The 24759-nt window shown below is 31.6% G+C and overlaps 1 protein-coding gene and 1 long non-coding RNA gene across 2 annotated transcripts; both read left to right on the forward strand.

Annotated features, from left to right (window-relative positions):
- The first annotated feature begins 538 nt into the window (after positions 1-538).
- Positions 539-17989, forward strand: LOC140040753 (hyalin-like). Its single transcript, XM_072086920.1, has 15 exons — positions 539-725; positions 5264-5518; positions 7857-8117; positions 8585-8866; positions 9168-9446; positions 9809-10063; positions 10377-10661; positions 11019-11315; positions 12208-12414; positions 13785-13964; positions 14720-14779; positions 15911-16165; positions 17021-17278; positions 17561-17827; positions 17976-17989. The coding sequence occupies exons 1-15, from the start codon at positions 668-670 to the stop codon at positions 17987-17989; spliced, it is 3213 nt and encodes a 1070-aa protein (XP_071943021.1). The 5' UTR covers positions 539-667.
- A 2624-nt stretch (positions 17990-20613) lies between these two features.
- LOC140054995 (uncharacterized) lies at positions 20614-21753 on the forward strand. The gene is made up of 3 exons (XR_011846598.1): positions 20614-20939; positions 21057-21179; positions 21662-21753. It is a non-coding gene; the product is annotated as an uncharacterized lncRNA (long non-coding RNA).
- Positions 21754-24759: the final 3006 nt, after the last annotated feature.

Genomic DNA, 24759 nt, shown 5'->3' on the forward strand with positions numbered 1-24759 from the left:
TTCTACATGCATTGATTAGTTTCTTGTACAAACAAACAACTAGTTTTATATTTATTTAGTATTTCTTGGTTCAATTAATATAATCCTATATATCCAAAAAGTGTTTTGAAAGGCTAAAGATTCAAAATAAACAAGTCACAATGTATTGCAAAGTATAATGCATTATTCTTTGTTATTACTCTTTTGAACCTCCTAGCACCTATTAAAACATATAAGATCAAGATAAACGTATATAAAGCATTATTGAAACATGCATTGATTAGTTTCTTGTACAAACAAACAACTAGTTTTATATTTATTTATTATTTCTTGGTTCAAATTATAATCTTATATATCCAAAAAGTGTTTTGAAAGGATAAAGATTCAAAATAAACACGTCACAATGTATTGCAAAGTATAATGCATTATTCATTGAACCAAATTCTAAAGTCTAAAATATAAAACTATTTGAGCATATTATTAATCCTTTGAACCCCCTGGTACTATTGAAACATATCAGATCAAGAAAAACGTATATAAAGCACTATTTCTACATTTATTTATTAGTTCCTGGTACATACAACGTTGTGAACATTCCAAAAAGTTATAATGTTTGGAGATATTATTTTGAGTGAAACATTTTAGTTGTATCAGACGATACATACCTCGTGTTTACATTTACAGGAAAATGTTACTAACATTTCTGATTTTGATACTTGGAATTTCTAATCTTGTCAATTCACAAAGTGAGTATTTTTGTCTAAGTTAGCTTTATAACTGTTTGTATCTATATATATAGATAAAATACGTAAGGGCAAAATTCGGTAAATCTCGGTTTATTTCTAGAATTTTTACTCACGGTATATAAAGTTGGTTCATACTTTCGGTACTGATTTTAACCATCTGATGTAACCCTGTTTACTAATTAAATTGAGTTAGGTAATTAGTTATTGACGATTAAAACGAATTTAGGTTCAACGATTTGCCCCAGCTAGGGGTGTTTTCCGATCGTGGTATACACTGTCTAATGGATGTCCATCTTGAAAAATACCCGCCACAAAAATACGAGGAGGCTTCGCATTTTCCTATCTCCTCCTACGATAATTGTTTTTAATAGGTGAAAACTGGTTGAACAGCTAGAGTACAGCATCATAATGTTGAAGACAGGCCGATTTTCTTTAAAAAATACTATTTTGATAGATTTAATATACGATTATACAAATGTATTGATTTGCGATGAATGGAACATTCCAATCTCTGTTTCACAAGTGTCTATTCCCTCAGGCGTCGTAAAGGCAAGTACAGTACTGTATACTCGAAATTCGATCCATTTTTGTTTTCAATCTGTGCTGCAGAGGTTGGATATAATTTTTTTTTAAACGGATAATGAGCTAGCGTTTTCACTCGCCGTATATTATGTACAAATCTTTATTATTGCAGTTAAACCACCCACATCATCACCTTTCCCTCACTGGCATGAGTAGCGTTGTAAAACCAGTAGAGAATAGGCCTACGGTACATCACATGCCCTAAACGCAGAACAACTTTGGTGGGTAGGGTAGGAACCAACATGAATTGGCTCTAAGAAACAATTGAAAACCATTAGGCCTACTAATTAAGTTGAGTTAGATAATTTAATATTTATTGACGATTAAATCGAATTTATGATTTTTCCCGAATAGAGGTGGTTTTCACAAATTGTTTTACATTATATTATAAACATATACACGTCGTAGTGATGTATCGTTACTGTGCTGTACTATTTCAATCGACTAGGACGGTGATAGTTTCAACAAAGTATTACATCGCAATGTTTTACTGTGTTTAGTGGTATATTATTTGTAAAACATGAAAGCAATTAATATTTCGTTACTAAATGGATAAAGAATCTATTTTAACATTGTTCCTCTTTGCACCCATCCTCTTCCCCATCCCTCAACCATAATGTTACATACAAAACACAAATTAAGTTTGTTTAAATTTGACTTAAACAATTGGTCTTATTTTGTGACAAGTTTCTCTTTCGGAAGTAATAGGGTGCTAATTTTAGTTGAGTACATAAATCACAGTGTCCATTTATTCGTTCCTGTAAACGACATGTATTATTGTCCTGCGGTACGTACATTTTGAAATCGTCATTTTTTAACGCTGAAATTATTATGTAGCTATTCGAGAACCATCTGTGGGCACGACCTAGATGGTTTGATAATTGATAATTACACATAATATAAACGTCGTAAGTGGTGTATCGTCACATGCCACTGTACTATTTTAATACGGCTTTACCACGTTCAAACACCAGTTCTCGTCAGATCACCGAAGTTAAGCAACGTTGGGCCTCTTTAGAGCTTGGATGGGAGACCATCTGGGAATATCGGGAGCTGTGGGGGTAGTAACAAAGTGCGAGGCAGCGAGGCACGCGAGGCAGGAAAGGCATGCGAGGCAAGTCAGAAATTTATGCGAGGCATCGTTTTACCATCATCAAAAAATGCGAGGCATCATTTTATCATTTCTCAAAATTGCAAGGCAGGAAATCACTGAAATTGAAGTAGCCTAGCTAGGCCCGCTAGGCTAGTTTCCTTTTGCACCTGCCTTGTATTTTAACCAACTTTATCCTGAATACCACAGCTTAGAATTAGTAGGCCTACTTTAATGAAGAAAAATCACATAAAAGTAACAATAAATCCATTAAATTGGTGATTTTACAGACGTTGTTTTTCTCGCATTTCGCACACTCAATGTTCAATACAGTATTTTGGTTTCTATGGAACGCCAAAAGAGCAAAATTAATTAGAGGGCTAACAACTCTGTGGAATCCATTTATATTTAACGCATTATTTGGTGAAAATCAAGTACAATTTCAATAGATTTTGTCACTGTCAGTAAGGAAAAATGTTACTGTTGATAAAGTACACGGTTTCGTTAACCTTTTAAAGAATAAAATAGAAAAATTCATCATAATATCCTTAGTAGGATGTCCTAGGTCTAGACTAGGTAGTGATGTTGATTTAGGATCGATTATTATTCTTTGAAAACAGAACAGTATCAGCAGTAACATATTACAACATTTTTATTGAAAAATTCACAAATATATTGAAATAAAACGTGTTTTTCACCAATAAATGCATGAGAAATTGACGCATTCCACTGAGTTTTAGTCCTCTATTATCGTTGCTCTTTTGGCGCTCCATAGAAACAAAAATATTGAACATTGAATAAGTGAAATTCGCGAACAGTGTGCGAGAAAAACGCCTGTAAAATCATTAATTTAAGGATTTATTTGTTACTTTTTATGTGATTCTTTCATTAAAGTAATCATGAGGTATACTTCTAAGGTGTGGTATTCACACGATAAAGTTAGTTATCAAATTTGGAGTAAAAATACAAGCGAAGGAAACTAGCGCCAGGTTTATTAGTACGTACATGGACAACAATAAATAAAAATCGTTCGTAATATACCTAGCTTACTAAAACAGGAATAGTGTATCATTATTAAATATTACACCAATTATTATTTTATCAAAATTGATTAAATTATTTTCTACATAGGCCTCTTATCTAAGTTAGGGCTAAGCATATTAGCTAAAGTTTAATTTTAGGCCTAGTATTACAATTGTCGGACGTAAGTCTTTTTTCACACGCGCTCGCCTCCAGAATTCTGTCGCAATTTTTGTCTTTGCGGCATGTTATTGGATCGGCATATCAGTTACCTTTTATTCACCGCCAGTTATTGAACTTGTCCTGGCAATCGCTGTTCACCTTATTTGCGAGAGAGGTACACGTGTTGTTCCTAGAGAATGGAATGTCAAAAATGTCTTTGGCACGCCGCTCAGAGAGAAGTCTGTGCGTTGCTGCTGAAACCACGTGCTATAGGAGGGGAATGCACCACAATCCTCTGAGCTGAGGGCTGAATCATTCCGCTACCTGCTAATTAGTAAAGAGGGATTTTCCATCTCTCGGGTCTACCGGATCTAGGCGCAGGGGTGTGACAAAATATTATTTTCACTCTGCTATGTTCGAGAGACATGTGAGTGAACACGCTCGAAATGCCAACAAACATTGCAGTCATTTGATGAGTGTGTCGCTATAACAATTATTGTTTATCGAAAGTTGAAGACTGTCGTTCAGATTTTTGAACCGTAGTTTGGACACTTTTGTAAAAGTAAAATTTGACACGATATGACTTGAATGAAAAAACAATCGTTACATAAAAATAAACAACATGATGAGTGTATAAACGAATCTATTTAGATACGCTTGTATCGATTGATTATTAGGCCTATAATATAGCATAATAGCACGTTAAGATATGCCTCGCACCTTTTTGAAATTGTAAACTATATGCCTCGCATGCCTCGCACTTTTGGAAATGATAAAATGATGCCTCGCACAAATATTTGGCATGCCTCGCTTGCCTCGCATGCCTCGCTTGCCTCGCGTGCCTCGCTGCCTCGCACTTTGTCAACACTCGTTCTGTGGTCCCGTTAGGCAGTTGAAATCCGCACTGCTGACTGGCAGCCCCTGCATCTAGTATCTGCCTCAGATGTATTGGTTTATGCTCTGGTCAAGGTGGGCACTAGATGAGAGAAGCCCTTGATCAATGTTAAGACTATCAAGGTGATTTAATAGTCGTGTCTTTGTTTGTATCAAACCTGTTAGTGGCGGTAATTATCGCTGTTGGTTTCGATTGATTAAAAATAAATAAACTAAAAAATAAATAAATAAAAATTGAGTATGATAATGACAATTTGACGGTATTTTGTTGTTGCTGTCTCTGTTTACTACGGCACATTATTATAAAATAATAATGTAAATATGCATATGTTTGTTTGATGTTGCATGTTTTAGCGGATAGTAGCCATTGGTGGCATTTGCAGCTATAAAGAAATTGAATTGAATTGAATTGAATTAAGAACTACGTATTTAAACAATATTTTTATTCTATTTTTTTTGTATATCCGCTTATACTTTTAAATATATTTTTAGCATTTATTTTTCTTTCACCAAAATGATTTGACAAGATGATAAACATACATTTAAATTTAGATTTAGAGCTATTTTGTGTTTATAGAATCCATGTAATACTCCCTTCATTTTTAAAACTAAGTACAAGCTACTTACTAAAATGAATGAACAAAAACAGTACAGTAAAAATGTTGTTAAATCTTAATTGATTAACAAAATATAATGATTTTTATCCTACCATTTACAAACGTGCATACCCTTTTCAGTAATGGTTTTGCCCATTCGATTACAATGCAATTGGATTTGTCTTTTTTTCTAGTCACATTTGATAATTGTACAGGAGATGAGGGAATCAATAACACCGGTGCATTTCCATATGCATACACTATCCCAGTTATTACAGCAACCGTGAATTCAAGTGGTTTAGCTGCAGATGTTCAGGTGACATCAAGACCGGCATATGTTCCAGGTACTGTTGTAAACTTTGGGGTAGATGAAGTTCTTAATCTTCAGTATACAGCATTGGCCGCTGGTGAAACGGGTGTTGTGTGCGAGTTTTCTGTAATGGTTTTCGGTAAGTCTATCATGTTTGTCATATTCAACACAGCCAAACTAAATTACCAGCAACAAATTATTGTTATTGTTATTATTTATTTTGTCAGTCAAGTCGTGTCTACAAATTAGTATCATTGTAATACGAGCCATTATAGTAAATTATCTTTTCACAGTATTATCCTATCTAGTTGTAAGGCCTAAATAAACATTATTAGTTCAGTTAAGTTTAATAAAATGTATTTAATATAAATGATAATAATAAAGATATTAAAACAATATTAGTAATAACAGAAAAGCAAACAAAATAGAATGAAATAAAGAACAACAGAATAATTAAAAGAAAAAATATTACGATCAGGGATTCTTGTGTCATCTTGACCCTTGACTTTACAAAGTAAATATAACAAAATTAAAATAATATCCAAATAACAATATTTTCTAATTATTCATAATAACGAGACATATATAATTTTTATATATCTAAAATGTTATAGGCCTGTATAAAAATATGTAACAAAGCAGATTGTTTAATAGCATTCCATAAATGCGGACCTGGTCTGTTTTTACTGTTTACGCGACTGCAGCCATGTTGTTAAACATCAGGAATGTATTGAAGTGATAATAACATGTGTAGAAAAGTCATGCGTATTATGTTATATATATATTTTGTAATTTTTTTTGCAAAAGTTAAAAAAAAATGATTTAAATACGTACACATGAATTTGTATGTAACATTTTATATTATGTGACTCAAACTGTAGGAAGACAATGTAATTTGTTAAAAAATAATGCATTTTACATTTCATTGTAAATTACAAAATCGTATTACTTAATTTATATGATTTACATTATTGCTTTTTAAAAGTAACGTTAATCGTTAATTATATTGATTACTGTAGGTATTGGATACCATGGGCCGGATTTATCAAACTTGCTTAGCAAAAAAATCATCTTAACTTTGCCTAAGTCAGATTTATCAATATATTTAAGCAAAAAAATTTGCTTAATTTTGTCTTAAATCTAAGACGAACAACACCCTGCCTTAAGATGAAAAATTTCGTCTTATCTCATTTCTGCAACAGAAACATTCTTTTTTGACAACGCGAGCGCGCTAGGCTGGAACATTGAACATTCAGAAAGGCTACGCTAGTGCGTTTTACGCTCTACTACGGACGCTAAAAATAATGATATCGATCTTCATAAAGATGGCCTAGAAATTGGACGAGCAAAACTAACATTTTCGGGATAGGTACGACCCAATTGACTAGCTTTTAGAAAACTGTATCGACTGCCAAGGGTCGCTGTCATTGATAAAAATAAATAAATGTTGATTTGATTTAAGTTTAGAGCGAATGATTTTCGTATGTATTTCCGACTGTTGTGCTCTTTCTCTATTTCAAGTAATAAAAACAATAGTAGCCAGAATGCTACTCTTGTTGGGAGTGAAAATACGGAGATAAAATGTTATAGCGCGGCCGCGTAATTTTTTTTTCCAGGACGAACGTGGGCAGAAATCATGAATAATTCATGATTAATTATGACATAATAGGGAACATTATAGAGGGATAATTAGTGTAAACAACGTCTGCCAACCGAAATGTTTGGTCTAGTGGTAAAGGCTTTAACCTATTACGCTGAAGCCCTTGGTTCGAGGTCTTTCATGAACATGTTTTTTTAATAGTTGAGAGAGATTATTTAGAGGGTTAGGTTTAGTATTTTTAGGAAGTAGATCAGCTATCTTTAAATTCTTTATAATAGAAAATAATTAAGGTAATGAATTATTCATGACTTCTGCCCACGCTCGTTTGTCCTGTAAAAAAAAAAACACGCAGCGCGGCCATCGCTAAGAGAAAAAAGCTAATACACATGCGTAAGCAAGAATTTTTCGTCTTAAGACATAATTTGCTGCCCTCTAGAGTTTAATTTTGCGCATGTGCAAAGTAAAATTTACCTAAGACAATTTTTCTGCTAAGACGGTTTGATAAATAAGATTAAGTTATTTGCTTAAGCACTTCTTAAATATTTCAGCTTAAGCAAAAATATAAGCAAATATTGATAAATGCCAACCCATATTATTATGTTAATGACATATTTGAGTGTACTTTAGCTGTTAGGATGTTTGAATTTTAGCAGCATTGTTCGTCGCCCAGACATAGAATCTGCCAAGGGTCGAGCGAGGAATCGATTGATGATACACCGAAAATCAAATCTCTCTCACTGTATACTATTCAAAAAACTCTTATTGATGTTACAGTGAATGCTTTTGTAAATATAAGCAAGAAAGTGTGAAATTATAATCTCACATATACGATACTTTGTTTAATATTAAATTATGTACATGTCATCCATTACTGTAGATATTGGAAACCCTAATGTGATTTCCTATCCTGTTAACGTACTATTGTCTACGGATCCTGGACAATCAACAGCTTTATATAACTGGACAGCTCCATTTGCTATTGATAATTCTAATACAGTCATAGTCTCTTACGAAACCAATGGAGTAACGTTTAGCAATCCGTCGTACAACTTTCCTATAGGACTCCGTGTTGTAAAAGTGAATGTTTCAGACCCATCTGGAAACAGCGTTTCAGGGATGTTCACAGTCACTGTGGAAGGTATTTGTCTAATTATTTGACAAGAACATTTGCATTGCAATCACAATGGTTTTGAATAGAAATAAAACATAAAGGTCTTATAAAAGTGATATAATAATTCATTTTTTAGTTTTTAAAGAGTTGTTTGTTTTAGAGATTCTGTGTATTTTTTTTTACAAATTGTTGGTACAGTTTGTTGGTGATAATATAAATGGTTTGATTTGTGTTAAAACTAAAACTATTTTATAATTTATCATGCTTATAAGCTAAGTCTCATTTGAGGCTTAGGGAGTGGAGTAAAAGAGTCGTGAGTTAAAACCCGGCCACTAGGTCTGAATTGAACCATGAACCTTGGAATTGGAAAGCAAGTACGTTAACCATCAAGCTACATCTCTTCTACACATTAACCTTAAATATTTTTTTTATTTATATTTAGTAGAGAGGAAATATATAATTAATTAAAATGTATAATTTGTTTTTTTTTACAGATACAGAGGACCCCAGTATCATATGTCCAACAAATTCTACAAACTCTTTTTCCAGCTTTAATGCAGACATTTGGACGATACACACAGACAGTGGTGAAAATTTTGCCACGGTTACCTGGGATCCACCTTCAGTCAGTGATAACAGTGGAGACTCTACTCTTTCTGAACCAACATTCAGTTCTGGAAACATGTTTAACGTTGGAGTAAATTACACAATTGTTTATAATGTGTCAGATCCTAGTGGAAATCGGAATACTTGTTCATTTACAATTAGAGTTGAAGGTTCGTTTCATATTTTTTTAATTGCTAATTGACAAATCTAACAACGCCACTAGTTGAAAACATTTTGGCTAATGTAGCATGAAAAAACATGTTTATAAATGTACGTATAAAACTACCTAATTACTATATTTATGAAAAAAAATTAAAATAGTTGAATTTGTCCATGTTTGGATTAAATGGTTGTAATTATTTATATGTGATTCGAATGTTGCATTCTTAGGATACATCGACGTTATTGTTTCTTTGATATTTACGGTGGTTGATTGATATTGATTGGTTATTGATTCCTTTTTGTAATTAGATCATGAGGGTCCAGTTATCACATGCCCAATGCCGTTAACTATCAGTAACACTCAAGATGCAAGCAGTGGAATTGCAGTGTGGGTAATACAAGCAACAGATAATGTAGAAGTAGCAAGTCTTTTAGAAGACTCAAATGCAATTGGTTCATTTACACCTGGACTGAACACCTCGACACATTACACAAAAAGTGTTAGAATTGGTGCTGTAACTGTAAACTTCACAGCAACAGACTCGTTTGGTAATATAGCTGAATGTAGTGTACATATAATTGTAAGAGGTATGTTATTCTATGCATTGTGTTGTAGTCACCTTAACTGAACCATGAAAGAAGTCCAACGATTTCTTTTCCAATTTCTTTTTTCTATGTATTCCAACTCATGGGGTTTGAAGTTCAGAAAAAATTCACAAAATCGTAATCTATTTGTTTAATGCTATTATGAAGATATCAAGTTGAACTTATAGGTCTCACTACTAAAATAATAACAATAATTGTATTTACAATATTAATTGTACAATTTCACACTTGCATACTAACAAATATATGTATTTTGTATAGGCCTATGTGTTTGTTAAATATAAAAAAAAAAACAAAAAAAAATCAGCTCCTTTTTAAAGGTATAATACGTTTTATCTCAATAGATGAACAAGCTCCCCATATTATTGATTGTCCTATTGATTTTACTGCTAACACAACGACTGGTGAGGTATTTGCCACTAATATCACATGGGTGTCACCAACCTCTACTGATAATTCTGGGGAAACTCTTCAAATAGAATCGGAATACACTTCTGGTGATAATATGTTTCCAATTGGTAACACAACAGTCCATTACAATGTCTCAGATTCATCTGGTAACTTTAATTATAGCTGTAGTTTTGTTATCACAGTTGAAGGTATGTCTACTGCACTCTATAGGAGATTTTAATTAAAATACAATTTTAAAAAATTCAATCAATAAATCAATATTGATTGATTAATTATTATACAATTACCGTAATATTGCGTTTACACTGGTATTTTAAATTAATTGTGAGGCGATGATATACCTACATGACCTAAGTATCAGATCCATTTTGAAATGTGGTAGAGGTGACACATTGTGTGAATTGAACATAGGGAGACGCCTAGATAGATTCTCCTTCATGTTTATATTAATATTCTTTGCTATATTCAGTTTCTTAAAAGTTTTACCCTTTTTGTTATTAGATAATGAACGGCCAATGATTGACTGCCCAACAAATGTTACTTCAACGAATTACATTGGAGAGGGATTTGGACTTTTAAATGTCCGGACGGATCAAGGAAGTCAGAATTCAACAGTTACATGGGATCCTTCTGTGACAAGTGACAATAGTAATGAAACAGTGACTGTATTGTCATCACCATATGAGTCAGGTGACATGATACCAATTGGTACTCACACAATCACTTTTACAGCAACTGATCCTTATGGCAATTTTGACACCTGTGACTTTTATATCGTGGTTGAAGGTAAATAAAATAGCTGTTTAAAAAGAATAAAAATTTAGAAAATTTGCAAATTATGAAGTCTTCAGATACAAAAAATCCATTATTTAAACATTAATTAGAATATTGCATGTTAATCAAACTATACATATACATTATAAACATCATTACATTTGTCGTTACATATTTACATAACAAATGACTAGATATTTTATATTAAAGGGTTAGGATTTTCCTATCTTTTTTTTTTATCTTTTCACTTATTTTAATTTGATATGGTTTGGGTTTTAGTCTATCAATTTATGTTAATTACAGTCTTTTTTTATAAACTTTGTTTTATGAAATGCTGATTATAATGATAAATATTGTTTAAATATGTAGATGTGGAGCCACCTACTCCGATTTGTCCTTCAATAATTTATGGTATGATTGATCCTGAAAATCCCAATGTCACTGTCAGTTTCAACATTACTGTAGTGGATAATGTTCTTGTTACTATGTTTGATACCAACTATACATTAGTCTACAACCCAAGTAGAATTATTGACTTGGTTTCTTATAACTTTGAGAGTACTGGTGTATTTCCAATTGGAGAAACTATAATTGAATACACATTCCTTGACAATGCGTCACCAATTTCAAATCAAGCCTCGTGTTATGTTAAAGTAATAATTACAGGTATGTTTACTGTTTTCCCATTTCTTTATATTGCTTTATATGTTAGTTTTAAAATTATATCAATACCCAAGATGCAACTAAAAGTGCAATTATAAAAGTTTCTACATGAATGAGATGTAAATACTGATATCCAATATTAGTTTATGTGTATGTGTACTGCAATTTCTTTTGTGACTCGATTTGATGATAAAATTAATCAATCCGTCATGAATCAACAAATATTTAATTATTGATTCAGTATACCATCATATTGTATCTACTTTGCACGACGATTATTTAACCAAATCCAATTTAAAAAGGATGAGAAATAAATGCGTTATCTATTTCAAAATCATTCCAACCATAAAAACGATAGAAACAGTGTTCTATACATTTTGAAGATCAAGTAAAATAAAACAAAGCATGAAAGTTTTGTATTCAAGATATTACAGTATAGTTATATCTTACAAGGAGAAAGTATGGTAGTAACAGTAAAAAAACACATAGATGGATTTAAGGAAAAAAAAGATTTGAGGCAAACACGATATTTTTTGGCATAATGACTAGTTGTAGGCCCATAGTTTATTTTTATTTTTACTTCTTTACATATTCATTCAGAAAAAAAAACCAGCAAAAAATACCAAATTAACACGTAAATGTATATCATTAATTTATGTATTATTAATTGTCCAATGCATATGACTGTTAACAAAACAACTGGTGGGCATCTGCATTCGATGTTACATGGATGGAACCGACTGCTACCGATAACTCTGAAGAGACTCATGTAAGCCTATCAGTAGCACACTACACTACGGATCCATTATTTAATTTTAAATTTTTAATCTTAAATTTAAAATTGCATCTAGGCCTAAACGTTAAGAATAGTTATTATGATTTCTTGTGTTCTTAGGTGGTCCATGTGATACTGATCTTGTGCTTACAGAGTGGCAACGTAGTATTCTATATGACCTTGGGTCTGAGTCTCCAATATCTGATGATTTTATAATAGATGGCTGGTACAAGCTGAGAAATGAGGGTGAAAGGATCGATATTAGAATGCCAACCTCAACACCAGGAAGTTTTAAATGTGGAACTTTATTCCCAGTTTGGATTGATGGTTTGTTAACTGCTTTTTAAGTTTTATGAATCCTAACTAGATATGAATTATACTCAATAATTCTATAATACAAATATTTTGTAAGGAACTCCTCCTTTGATACCTCCCTATCTGTCTCATGCATTCCGCAAAACGTAGACTGAGTAACATATCTTAGAAAGATTTAAAAACACAATTTCTAATTTGATCGGTACATTTTTAACCTTCAGCGGGGTCAAAGTAATTAGAATTTTTGTATTTCTACACTTCTTAATATTAATTGTGTTAATTCTGGCGATCTATTTGATTATATATGGATGAATTTACTAATTCCTCCATGATTATACTGTAATGTAATGATAATAATAATTATATTGTGTTGCAGACAAAATAATAAAAAGTGGGCCGAAACAAGTTTTCCAACGGCCACGACGTTCTACAATCTCATTAGTATAGTAAATAATAAACATTCAGAGAACCATCACTTCCTAGTTATGAATTTTTTTTTTAAAGAAAATGTAGATGTTCGTGTAATTAATAATAATAATAGTATATACATTGTTATTCATGCTTCTAAAAATGTGGTAGAATATCCTTTAGTAAATAATGTTATTTGTTTACTTATTGAACAAGAAAAGTCGTAGTAAGTGTTTACGTTGTGGGTATAACATTATTTATGCTCTTTCAGGCTTAGATTTTGAATAGGTTTCATGATCACAGTTATCGGTTAACTGTTAATGGTGGGAGCAACTTATCCTGAAAAATAAATATGCTTGAATTAGAACTAGCCAGTATTTTGTTGGTACTTTGCACCATGTATAATTATAAAAGTTGATACATTTTAGTTTTGTCCCCTTGAAAAATAAATTTGTAAATTGTTGTTGTTAAATATGCTATTTTAATGTCACATAAAATGTACTTGCCTGAAAAAAAACTGCAATTTAAAGCAAAAAATTGTCAAATTGGCTGCGAGCCAATGGGTTTTTGGTTGAATTTGACCATTTATTTTGTCGTTTTATATGAGAAAATATATATATTTTTTTTACGGAAGCGATTAACTTGATTAAAACTACTGTACAAAATAAACTATTCAAAGCCTCATTTAATTAATTTTCATTTTTCATGTTTTGGGGGACAATTATTATATCTTTAAGCCTTTGTGCAATATCAACTTTAATTTTTATATATTCCTTTGTGATGTTAATCTGTATTAATTTTGTAATCTCAATGTTTTTTAAAAAAAGGTTTTTGTTTTATTTTTAATTCAACTTTATCTTATTTTGTAATTTTGTTCTTTTAGTAATTTTAAAGATGTTAGAACGTTTAAATGGTATTCCCTCTATAAATCTAGTAAACTAAATAATTGTTATTTTATTGACCTAATTCTATAGATACATATCCAGAACTTGGAGATCCAATCAAAAGTGTTACTGGCTGCATAGATGTCAATGGAGATCCGTGTGCCCTCACTGTTCCAATTTCCCTTCTTGCTTGTTCAACTGTAAATAATGATCTGTATTTTGTTCATTATTTTGTTGACACTCCTGGAACCTTAATGGGATATTGTACAGGTAAGAATAGTTTTGCTCAAACGCTCTACGTTCGCTTTACATGACGATTGATCAAAATTGCATATATTTCTGAATATAAGGAAACTACTAAAAAATATGTTCAGTGCTGTATCTCTTAGAAAGAATATAAGAAATTAAGTAATGAGAGGTATCATAACAATGTTAGTACTAGTAGCCTACCAATGCAAAATAAAGTTTATTTTTTACAATTTCAGCTGCACCTTTTAACAACTTTCTTTGCAATACCATAACATTTCTACTACTACTCTTTTTCTTATTCTTTACTACTCTACAACATGTATTTATTATGAGGGCGTGTGGCGCAGTGTGTTTGACGTTGAACTATCGATCGTCAGTCCTAGGTTTGAATCCAACTCTCGCCGCATTGCTTGTATCCGTAGGCAAGATATTTTGCTTACGTTTGCCTCTCTCCACCCAGGTGTATAAATGGGTACCCGGTTAGATCAAGACACGTTCAAGAGTATGTTTCCATACGTGTTTGATCAACAAAAAAATACTTGGGTAATAATGCCTGTAAAGCGCCTTTGAGCATGATTACTCATGAAGAGGGCGCTATATAAGTGTGGTATTATTATTATTTTGTTTACGACACATTTTTAATATGTACTGTGGCAACATTTTTTATATCTGCTTGTTTAACACCCTTTTTATAGCCTTTGATGATCAACTTTATAAATTTATGTACATCATGCAATTCAGCTTTTGCCACTGCCAATTGTGATTCTGTTTTTCAGATTCGTTTTTACCTTGTAAAACTAACTTGACTTCATCACCTGAGTTCCCACCATGTGATGGTAAGTTCTGCATTCCATTTAAAGATAAAAGCAAAAATTGCATATATAGGCCTAAAGTTACGATTATTAGAGAATAAATTATCGTTATTTTTTTCCAAGCTGACATGAAAATAATCTATAGTTTTAAATACTGTAACATGGTATACAAGTATACTGTGATTATAAGTGTTGTTCAATTAAGTTTTCATTAATTATTTATTCTCAAAAATGATATAACATCGTTGAACGATATATTGACGTTTAGACTAAGTGGAGACTTACGTTAACGTATGGCGTAATGACCTTGGGATCTGACCTTGCCCAGTCAGCCTTTGCTGACTGAGTTCTATTTTATAGACATTTTTTTTTGGCACAACGCAGCTATTTTTTTAATTACAGAAAAACAATTACTCTTCTTCGTAAAAAAGTTGTTAAATCTCAATTGATAAATAAAAAATGATAGAACATCAATGAATTATACTATTGGTCAAAAGTTTCAGCTCAATCGAAGCAATTTTGAAAAATGTTAGATTGACCTTGAACTCGTTTTTTCTTATACCGATTTGCATACACACACCAAGTTTGGAGACTTTAAGAAGAATTTTTATTATTATTTTATACGATAATGAACAAATAAAGCTATTCAGTATTTACCCAATTTTGAGCTCGATCGGAGCATTTTTTGTTAAAGTGTACCTTTGACCTTTGACATCGAATAAAATTGAGTAGCACCTTCCGCGATATCGGTTTCATATTCAACACAATTTCGATTGCTTAACAAAACGGAACAGGTGGGAATGCTTTTTTATGCTTAAGATTGTTTTCAATTCCCAAGTTTCAGCTCGATCAGAGCAATTTGAACATTTTTATATTTGACCTTGACCTATTGCCTTGGTAACCGCGTTGCACCCACTTCCCTGAATTAAAAAAAGCTATAATAGAAAGGAAATTTAGCAAAACCTGACCTTCGATCATAAAGTTACCGAAAGTTAGATCAGGTAGTAGCGAGTTTATCAAATGTTGCGCGTTAGCAGAAAGATCCGTTTGAAAAATAGGCAAAATAACTCAATAGGTTTATTTATCTTTCATTACACACTTGTATACTCCTCTGTCAGTCATTTGTTTTGCACTTAAATTGGATTGTATTTTTAGTCACATTTGATAATTGTCCAGAAGATGAGACAATACACAACACCGGTGCATTTCCATATGCATACACAATCCCAGTGATTACAGCAACCGTGAATTCAAGTGGTTTAGCTGCAGATGTTCAGGTGACATCAACACCTGCATATGTTCCAGGTACTGTTTTAAACTTTGGAGTAGATGGAGTTCTTAATCTTCAATACAAATCGTCGACCGCTGGTGAAACGAATATTGTGTGCGAATTTTCTGTAACATTCCTCGGTAAGTGTATCATAATGTTTGTTATATTTAGCTTCAACATCATCAACAAATTATTACTACAGTAGCCTTTGTCATTATCTTTTTCATAATTAGAAACTCGGTCATACACTAAATTATCTTTTTCACATTAAATTATTATCCTACCCCATTTTCATATCTAATACAAACTGTTAGTTCAGTTCAGTATCAGTTATTTATTGATTAATGAAGGTAATAAGACATATTAAATTATTTTATATTTTTCTTAAAAATAAGTCACAAAACAAATTGTTTAATAAATTGTTCTATTCCACAAATGCGGACTTTGAAATTGAATTGAATTGATCACTTTATTTCAGAATAAATATTCCATAATACAACAAATACAAAACGGAAAATCACACTAAAATAGGATTTTTTCCCATTTAGTGAATTTGAAGATCGTAAAAGATAGTTCGTAGTACACATAACAATATCATTTTCACTATTCAAAATTCTTAATCTAAAACCATAGACGCACTTTCGTACATGTTCATAAAAAGAGGGAAGTCTCCCTTCTAAATGACATTGCAGTAATGTAAATATGGTAAATCTAGAGTGAATATAATGTCACTCTTCCCTGGTAAAACTAATTTTACATGATGAGCATTTAGGGAAAATTGCTTTTGATATTTGGAAACAAATATCAAATTATTGTGACTGGTCCATTTCAAATTCTCTTGAACAAAGAATGAAAACACATAAGAAGAGTGTTTGTTGTGACTCTTAATCCAAGATGGCCGATCGCACACTTTCAAATCGGATTCAAATGTTATGTTTACCTTAAATTTATTTAAATAGATTTAGTGACTCATTTAATTTTTTATATTGTAACAGATACTGGTGATCCCTACTACCCAGACTGTCCAACTGAACATTTAGTGTTTAATACAAATGACTCAAGTATGGCTGAGGCAAGGTGGACTGATCCAGTTCCAACAGATGCATCTATTGGCTCTATTTCGGAGTCAATGCAGACTAAGCCATATGAGACATCACCGGCTTACTTTCCCATAGGAGAGACTAACCTCAATTACACTGCTACTGATGGAAGTGGTAACACTGGATTTTGTATTATAATAGTTGAAGTAATTGGTAGGTAAAATTTATTTTATTTTTCTAAATAGGTAGGCAATTACAATAATGCAAATAATAGTAATCTTAAAAATTGGTATTAATATTATTATTTAAAAATATGTTGTATGCTACATTTTACTAGCATTGTGTAGTTGATTGTCGCCCGGACCAAGAATCTGCGAATCTGACTAATTCCTAAATGGTCAAAAGTCGAAAGCTCTCTATTTACTATTCGAGGAATCTGGTTGTTAGAGTTAACCTATCATCTTTCTCTTCCATGTCATAAATCTTTTACTCTAGATATTGGTGACCCTATTGTGACGTCATATCCAATTAACGCACTAAGCGTACTTCCTACGGATCATGGGAGGCCAACAGCATTTTATAATTGGACAGCTCCGGTTGCTACAGACAATTCTGGTACTGTTTTCATCTTTTACGAAACGCATGGAGTGACATTTAGCCATCCATCTTACAACTTTCCCATAGGAGTCAGTGTCGTAACAGTCAATGTGTCAGACCCATCTGGAAATAGCGTTTCAGGAATGTTCACAGTCACTGTTCAAGGTATTCAAACAAGAAATATTTCTTACCAAAACAAAAAAAAATTAATAAAAAGCTTGACATGACGTTACAATTTTAATTAATTAATTCTTTCTTCAGATCAGAATTGACTTATACATTAGTTGAGTTTACTAATTCTCATTTCTGTCAGCTGTAGTAAATTAAAGCTTTGCGTGCTTTTTATTGCTTCGTATTGGAATATAACCGTATAATGCCGCGGCTATTATTTCTACTGCACGGACACAAAATAAGTAATTAATGTTATTTCCAAACTTTTCCAAAAAAAATTTTTTTTTTTCCTGGATCCAATGTCATTGCCAGTTTCAACATTACTACTATGGATAATGTTTTAGATAAATAAATACTATATAAATGTTTAAGATAAATAAATAGTATTTTTAGCATGTTCATTTTTTGTATATTTAGATGTGGAGCCACCTACTCCAACATGTCCTTCCATAGTATATGGTATGGCTGATCCTGGATCCCATGGTACTGTCAGTTTCAACATTACTGCTGTGGATAATGTTTTAGTTGCTATGTTTGAAACCAACTATACTCTACACAACCAAATTAGTTCAACTATTAATATATTTTCCTATGTCGTTCAAACCACTGGTGTATTTCCTTTTGGAGAAACTCTTATTGAGTACACATTCTTTGACAATTCTTCGCCAATACCCAACCGAGCCTCTTGTTATGTTACAGTGATTATTCAAGGTATGTTTAGTGTTAGCATAATGTCTTTTCTCAACCGAGTAACCTACTGCTTTTCTCAGATTCTAAGAATACAAAACGATCATTTTAAATAAGTTACTACCCATGACAACCTTTTGTATATCAATACATTTATTTTATCGAAAGCAAAATGGTGATTTTAAAAATTGATGATAATAAAAGTGGGTTGATTCCACAAAAGACAAAAAGGTATACATAGTAACTAAATAAAATTAACTAAACAGTTCAAATTTGATAGGACATACCGACTCTATCATCATGGTACGGTTGAACAGCATTAGAACTGAATTGCAGGCGCGCAGCAGAAATCAAATAAGTCTGTACATCCTCATCTTCTGTAATTCTCGACGCGGGGCCTCTGAAGAGACACATTTACATATGAATTTACAGGCATAAAACAAAAAATATACCGCCTAGTGATAATGTACTGAAACTGAAAAGTTGTATAGAATCGATAAAGATGAGGAGATCATAAATAAAGAAAAATGAATAAGAAAACCCACTAACTGTATCATGGATTTCAAGGATCATTTAATAGTGTTTTTCTAATGCTTTCATGTATGCAGTATCTCAATTTTATACACACATATCTGAAAACATGTTATTGTATTGTATTATTTATTTAGGCATAGAGATAATGAAAGTTCAATAACAACGACAAAAATAGGCTTATACTTTGACGGCTCTATAAAAAGTGTTTTATATCTCTTCAATTCAGTTTATTTCATCATGCACATTCCTTATTTGTTAAATTGAAATAATAAACGAGCATCCCGTTAGTTAATGTTTAAGATCGGAAATCAATATAAATAATAACATGGTACGGTAGCTATTTTGTTTTTATCAAATAAGGTTCCATAATTTGTAACTTTGATGTTGATATGTGTGGATGGGACCCGTATCCGTACAGAGGTCACACACCCTGGAAACGCTCAAACGAACTAATTGATTGTAACATCAATCCTGACCCAGGTACATTATTTTTAATTGTCTGATATTTACATTTGAACATTTTATGTATTATATTACTGTATAATGCATATAAATAGAACAGTATACAAAGTGTTTCAGTAGCTTAGTTGTCGCAATTGACCTATTAGACACTCTAGTAACACTTTAAATTTCATAGTGATGCCAGTAAACATAAACAGATCCATTAAAAACAATTAATTGTTTCTGACAGTGACAGCGTAATTTACTTATGAGAACAAAGTGATGAATATTATTATACTTTTTAAATCCAGACACGACATAGAAAAGGCCAGCCTTTTATACACTGCACCCACAAATCTTTTCTTTATTTACAGGCGATTACTATGCATTCATTCAAGGTTCTGGATATAGTGGAAATATGTTGATCACAGAAATACCGTCGAGTTGGGGTGATTTCTGTGTTAAATTCAACTATTATTTGAGTGATACAAGTTCTGATTTAGCAATACAACACTTTCGTTCGTTTAATTATTGGGTTAAATACAAACAGTTCTATTATACAAGTACAGGGTGGAAGCTAGGCTATGCTAGCTTTACCACAAGTACTCCTATCAACCGTATGAGATTCTATTCATATGGAAATATTGTAGCAATTAACAACGTTAACATCAGTAGAGGAACATGTGAAGGTAACACGTTGTAACATTGTAATAGTATTGTTATTTAAAAAACCCCAAAGAATATTATAAATAATCATACTCTACAGTACAATGATAATTTAAAAGAATGAGCAAAGTATAAAGAACCTGTTTAAAAATATGATGATAATAAAACATTACAAAGAAAATAAAATGACATAATAAGTAAGATCCCAGCAGTTGAGATATGTATAATTAATGATTAAATTGAGAAGATGAGAATAGCTGATGTACTAAATGTATTTGTATATAAAGGTAGCTATTTCAAATGTGTAATATTCCAAAGTCAGTCATTGGTCTTTCTTGATAATATTATTGTCAAATTATTAAATGAAGTTTTTTTCAAAAAGGCATATAATATCATTATTTTTAACTTTAAAATACTAACTTACGTATTCTTGATTTAATAGATTTCGTGAAAAAAATTTACCTAACAACAAGTGAAGAAATCAGCATAACTACCCCATACTACCCGGAAAAACATAACACTGATTACAGTGAGTGGATCGTGGAAAGTCCGCAGAATACAGGAATTCTACTCACTTATTATGACTTGGCGCTACAGAGCTGTTGTGACTTTTTGAATGTCACTTATGTTGATATAATTGGCAATACTATAACTCAATATTTCACTGGACAAAACATTTACAATATTCTAGCTAAAGGTTATTTAAGCATAATATTTCAAACAAACTATAACGGTGCTAACAGAGGATTTGCTCTACAGATGGAAGTTATTGACATAGGTAAAGTATGTTTACATTTAAAAGTAAGTTAAGTTTTTCACTGTATTGTTATTGTTTAAAAATGTTTTAGACAGTACCTTTTTTAGCAATAACATTATTTCAAAACTTTTCTTATAGAGTGTTCTGGATATTTGTGTTTAAATAGTTCTAGTCCTGGTGTTTGCTTAAATAGTTCAAACGTTTGTGATGGAACTAATGATTGTGGTGATTGGTCTGATGAAAGACATGGGTGCACAGAACGTGAGTAATTTAGTATAAAAAGAATAATAAGTAAAAAGCATCTCGCATAATTCAGTATTATTATTATGTTGTTTTAATACATTGGATGCCTATTTAAACAATTTCCAACAAAATAAACTATAAAATGGTAAGCTCATGCCTCTACGAAAAGGTACAGAATTATAGTGTAGGAGGCCGATATGTCATTTATAAGAGTGTCTATTGTTTGTTATAAGCAAACGTTTACAACTATTAGACTATTATACATATATTACCATTAAGGCTCATTTCTTTAACCAGGTTTTAGTTTACTCGACATGCCCTTATTCACTTATTTACTTACTGAAGATAAGAAAGCATAAACCTCCTGATACTGTTGAGCTGCAATTAAATGTAATTGTATTGCATCAATAAATTGAGGGATTGCAAAATAATATTATTTTTAAATTATGTGTTCGTTTGCTGTACCATGAATAAGTATGTGCTCTTTTTGGTCAAATTAGTTCCCATAACTTGTAACTTTGATGTTGATATATGTGGATGGGACCCGTACCCGAATAGTGGGCGTTATTACACACCATGGCGACGTTCAGACGAGACAAATAATGATAACATTAGCCCTGGTCCAGGTAGGTATTTCGTTTTTGTTTTTACGTTACACTATAAATAAAAGTACACAAGTATATCAGTATGCTTACGTTAGTAGTAACTGTCTAGTAGATCTTACTACAAATAACATACTGTGTCTGGTAAGACACAATTATTTAAACATCATTTCTCTCAGTAAACAATGTAAACTGATGAGAAATAGTATTTTGGTTGAAAAATAGATATAAATAAAACTATTATACATTATTATAAACACACTTTTCACGCATGTCAGTTCAATAAGATTTAATAAATAATTATTTCAAAAATTAGAAAAAAACAACAAAAACCACAGGCTTGCTATTTAAAACAACATAACGTTTTATAATCATATCATCATAAATGTCAATGAATTCTACTACAAATAAAAATGTGTAATACAATATTCTGTTTATACACAACACAAAAATAAAGGTATGTGGCGGCGTGTTTACTCTAGGAAAACAATCAACGTCCCATTTTATTTTATTCCAAACGATGTTTTATGAGGATGGGGGAGGGAGAGCGCTTATTGGGTCGACTAAATAAGGTACTTGCGTTTTCTTAATTACAGGCGATTACTATGCTTTCATTCAAAGTTCTGGATCTAGGTACAATGGATATATGTGGACCACAGCAATACCGTCAAGTTGGGGTGATTTTTGTATTAAATTCAACTATTATTTGAGTGATACAAGTGATTATTTAGAAATCCAGCACTTTCGTTTGATTGATACGTGGGTTGCAAACAAACGATTCTACTTTACAAGCACAGGATGGAAGCTAGGCCATGCTAGCTTTACCACGAGTACTCCTGTTAACCGTCTGAGATTCTATTCATATACATATACATATAGAAACATTGTAGCAATTAACAACGTTGAGATCAGTAGAGGAACATGTGAAGGTAACATGTTAACAATGTGTACTAGTGTTATTTAAAAAAGCCTAAAGCATATTACAAATAATGATGTCCTACAATAAGAATTTAAAAGCAAAGAATCTGTTTAAAAATATGATAATTATGATGATAATAAAACATTGTAAAGAAAATGAAATGACATAATAAGTAAGATCCCAGCAGTTAAGATTTGTGTAATTAACTGATTAAATTGAGAAGATGTAAATAGCTGTATAGAAAAATAGATATTTCAAATTTCTTCCAAACTAATTGATGACTTGTATATTTGTCTAAGATGTTTCTAATTAAGGTAATTATTTTATAATGTAACAGTTCTTGATAATATTATTGTCAAGTTATTAAATGGAATTTTATTGAAATTCAACTTTAACTACTAATTTACGTATTTTTTTTATTTATAGATTTAGTGAAAAATATATACTTAACAACAAGTGATGAAATCAACATAACATCCCCATACTACCCAGAGAAACATAACACTGATTACAATGAGTGGATCGTGGAAAGTCCACAAAATACAGGAATTCTACTCACGTATTATGACTTGGAGCTACAGAGCTGTTGTGACTTCTTGAATGTCACTTATGTTGATATAAATGGCAATAATATAACTCAATTTTTCACCGGACAAAACATTTACAATATTCTAGCTAAACGTTACTTAAGTATAATATTTCAAAGTAACCCTAACGGTGCTATCAGAGGATTTGCTCTACAGATAGAAGTTATTGACATAGGTACAGTATGTGTACATTTTGGTTTTTCTTGTACTTTGTTATTATTTATACATTTTACTACGTGTTTCAGATTGTACTTGATTCAGCAATATAATTTAATTATAAAAATAATTATCTTTCTTGTAGAATGTTCTGGATATTTGTGCTTGAATGATTCTCGTCCTGGTGTTTGTTTAAATAGATCTAGAGTTTGTGATGGAACTAACGATTGTGGAGATTGGTCTGATGAAAGACAGTGCACAGACAGTGAGATAATTTTCATATGAAGATCTGTATATTATTAACATAATGCTAGAATCCCGTAGTTTTGAAGATGTTTTTTTTTAATTCACTATTTAAACTTAAAAAATGTGCATAATTATTTTTTAAATACAATATAGGCTATAAATAGGCCTTACGTAAAGCGTGGAGGAGAGTATAAATGTTATAATGCGCGACCCCTTCTTCCTCCCAATTATCAAATGTCCAACATTTCTTGGAGTACAGAGAATGAATCTTTTTTAGACCAAATTTTAACTAGGTGTTTATAATTTACACTAGATTTAAACTTGTCACCGTGTGACGAGTTCGGATTATCAAGTAATTATATTTAAATGTTGTATCTATCTTACAAATACAAAAAAAAATCATTTGTATTGCCCATTGTAAATCAAGGATGTCATGTCGTTTCAAATTGATTCTCAAAAAACTCTACCAAGGGTGAGTGAAAAAACTGCAGGTGAAATCATTTGCCAACGATACTACCCTCTTTCAGTCAAATTACAATTTTTTGTTATTACTATTCTGGTCCAAAACTGTGGAACGGCCTTTCAGAATATATCAATTTAGTTTACCGCATTTTAAAAATAAAAAGTGATTTTTCGCATTTTATTATTTTCAAGTGCATGTTCGCGTTTATTTATAGCGTGGCATGCCAATTTTATTTCATAGAAAGTCAGCCTTGAATTACACTTTTGTATAAAAATCAAATGTCTTTTGTTTTTAAATTTATATTCAATTATGGAAATTTATAAAATCAAGCGTAAGTTACAATGTGTAACCCTGAAGTTGTCAAAAATGTTAGATACATATATAAATACGGACAACGTTTTATAACATTCTGTCCTGTACATACAATTGGCAGAAAGAATAATAACCTAAAATTTTTTTTTGAAGGTTTCCAATAGATTAAAGAAGGTAGACAAGACATGCCACCAGTAAATCTATGTTGGTGTAGGGATATGCTATTGTGGGAACAAAGATATAATTTAATCCCGTATCAATGATTAAAACATTATTGAGTTCTTGATTAGTATAACCACTGCAGTTTTCAATG

Source organism: Antedon mediterranea, chromosome 1 (genome assembly GCF_964355755.1).
Source record: "Antedon mediterranea chromosome 1, ecAntMedi1.1, whole genome shotgun sequence".
Lineage (NCBI taxonomy): Eukaryota > Metazoa > Echinodermata > Crinoidea > Comatulida > Antedonidae > Antedon > Antedon mediterranea.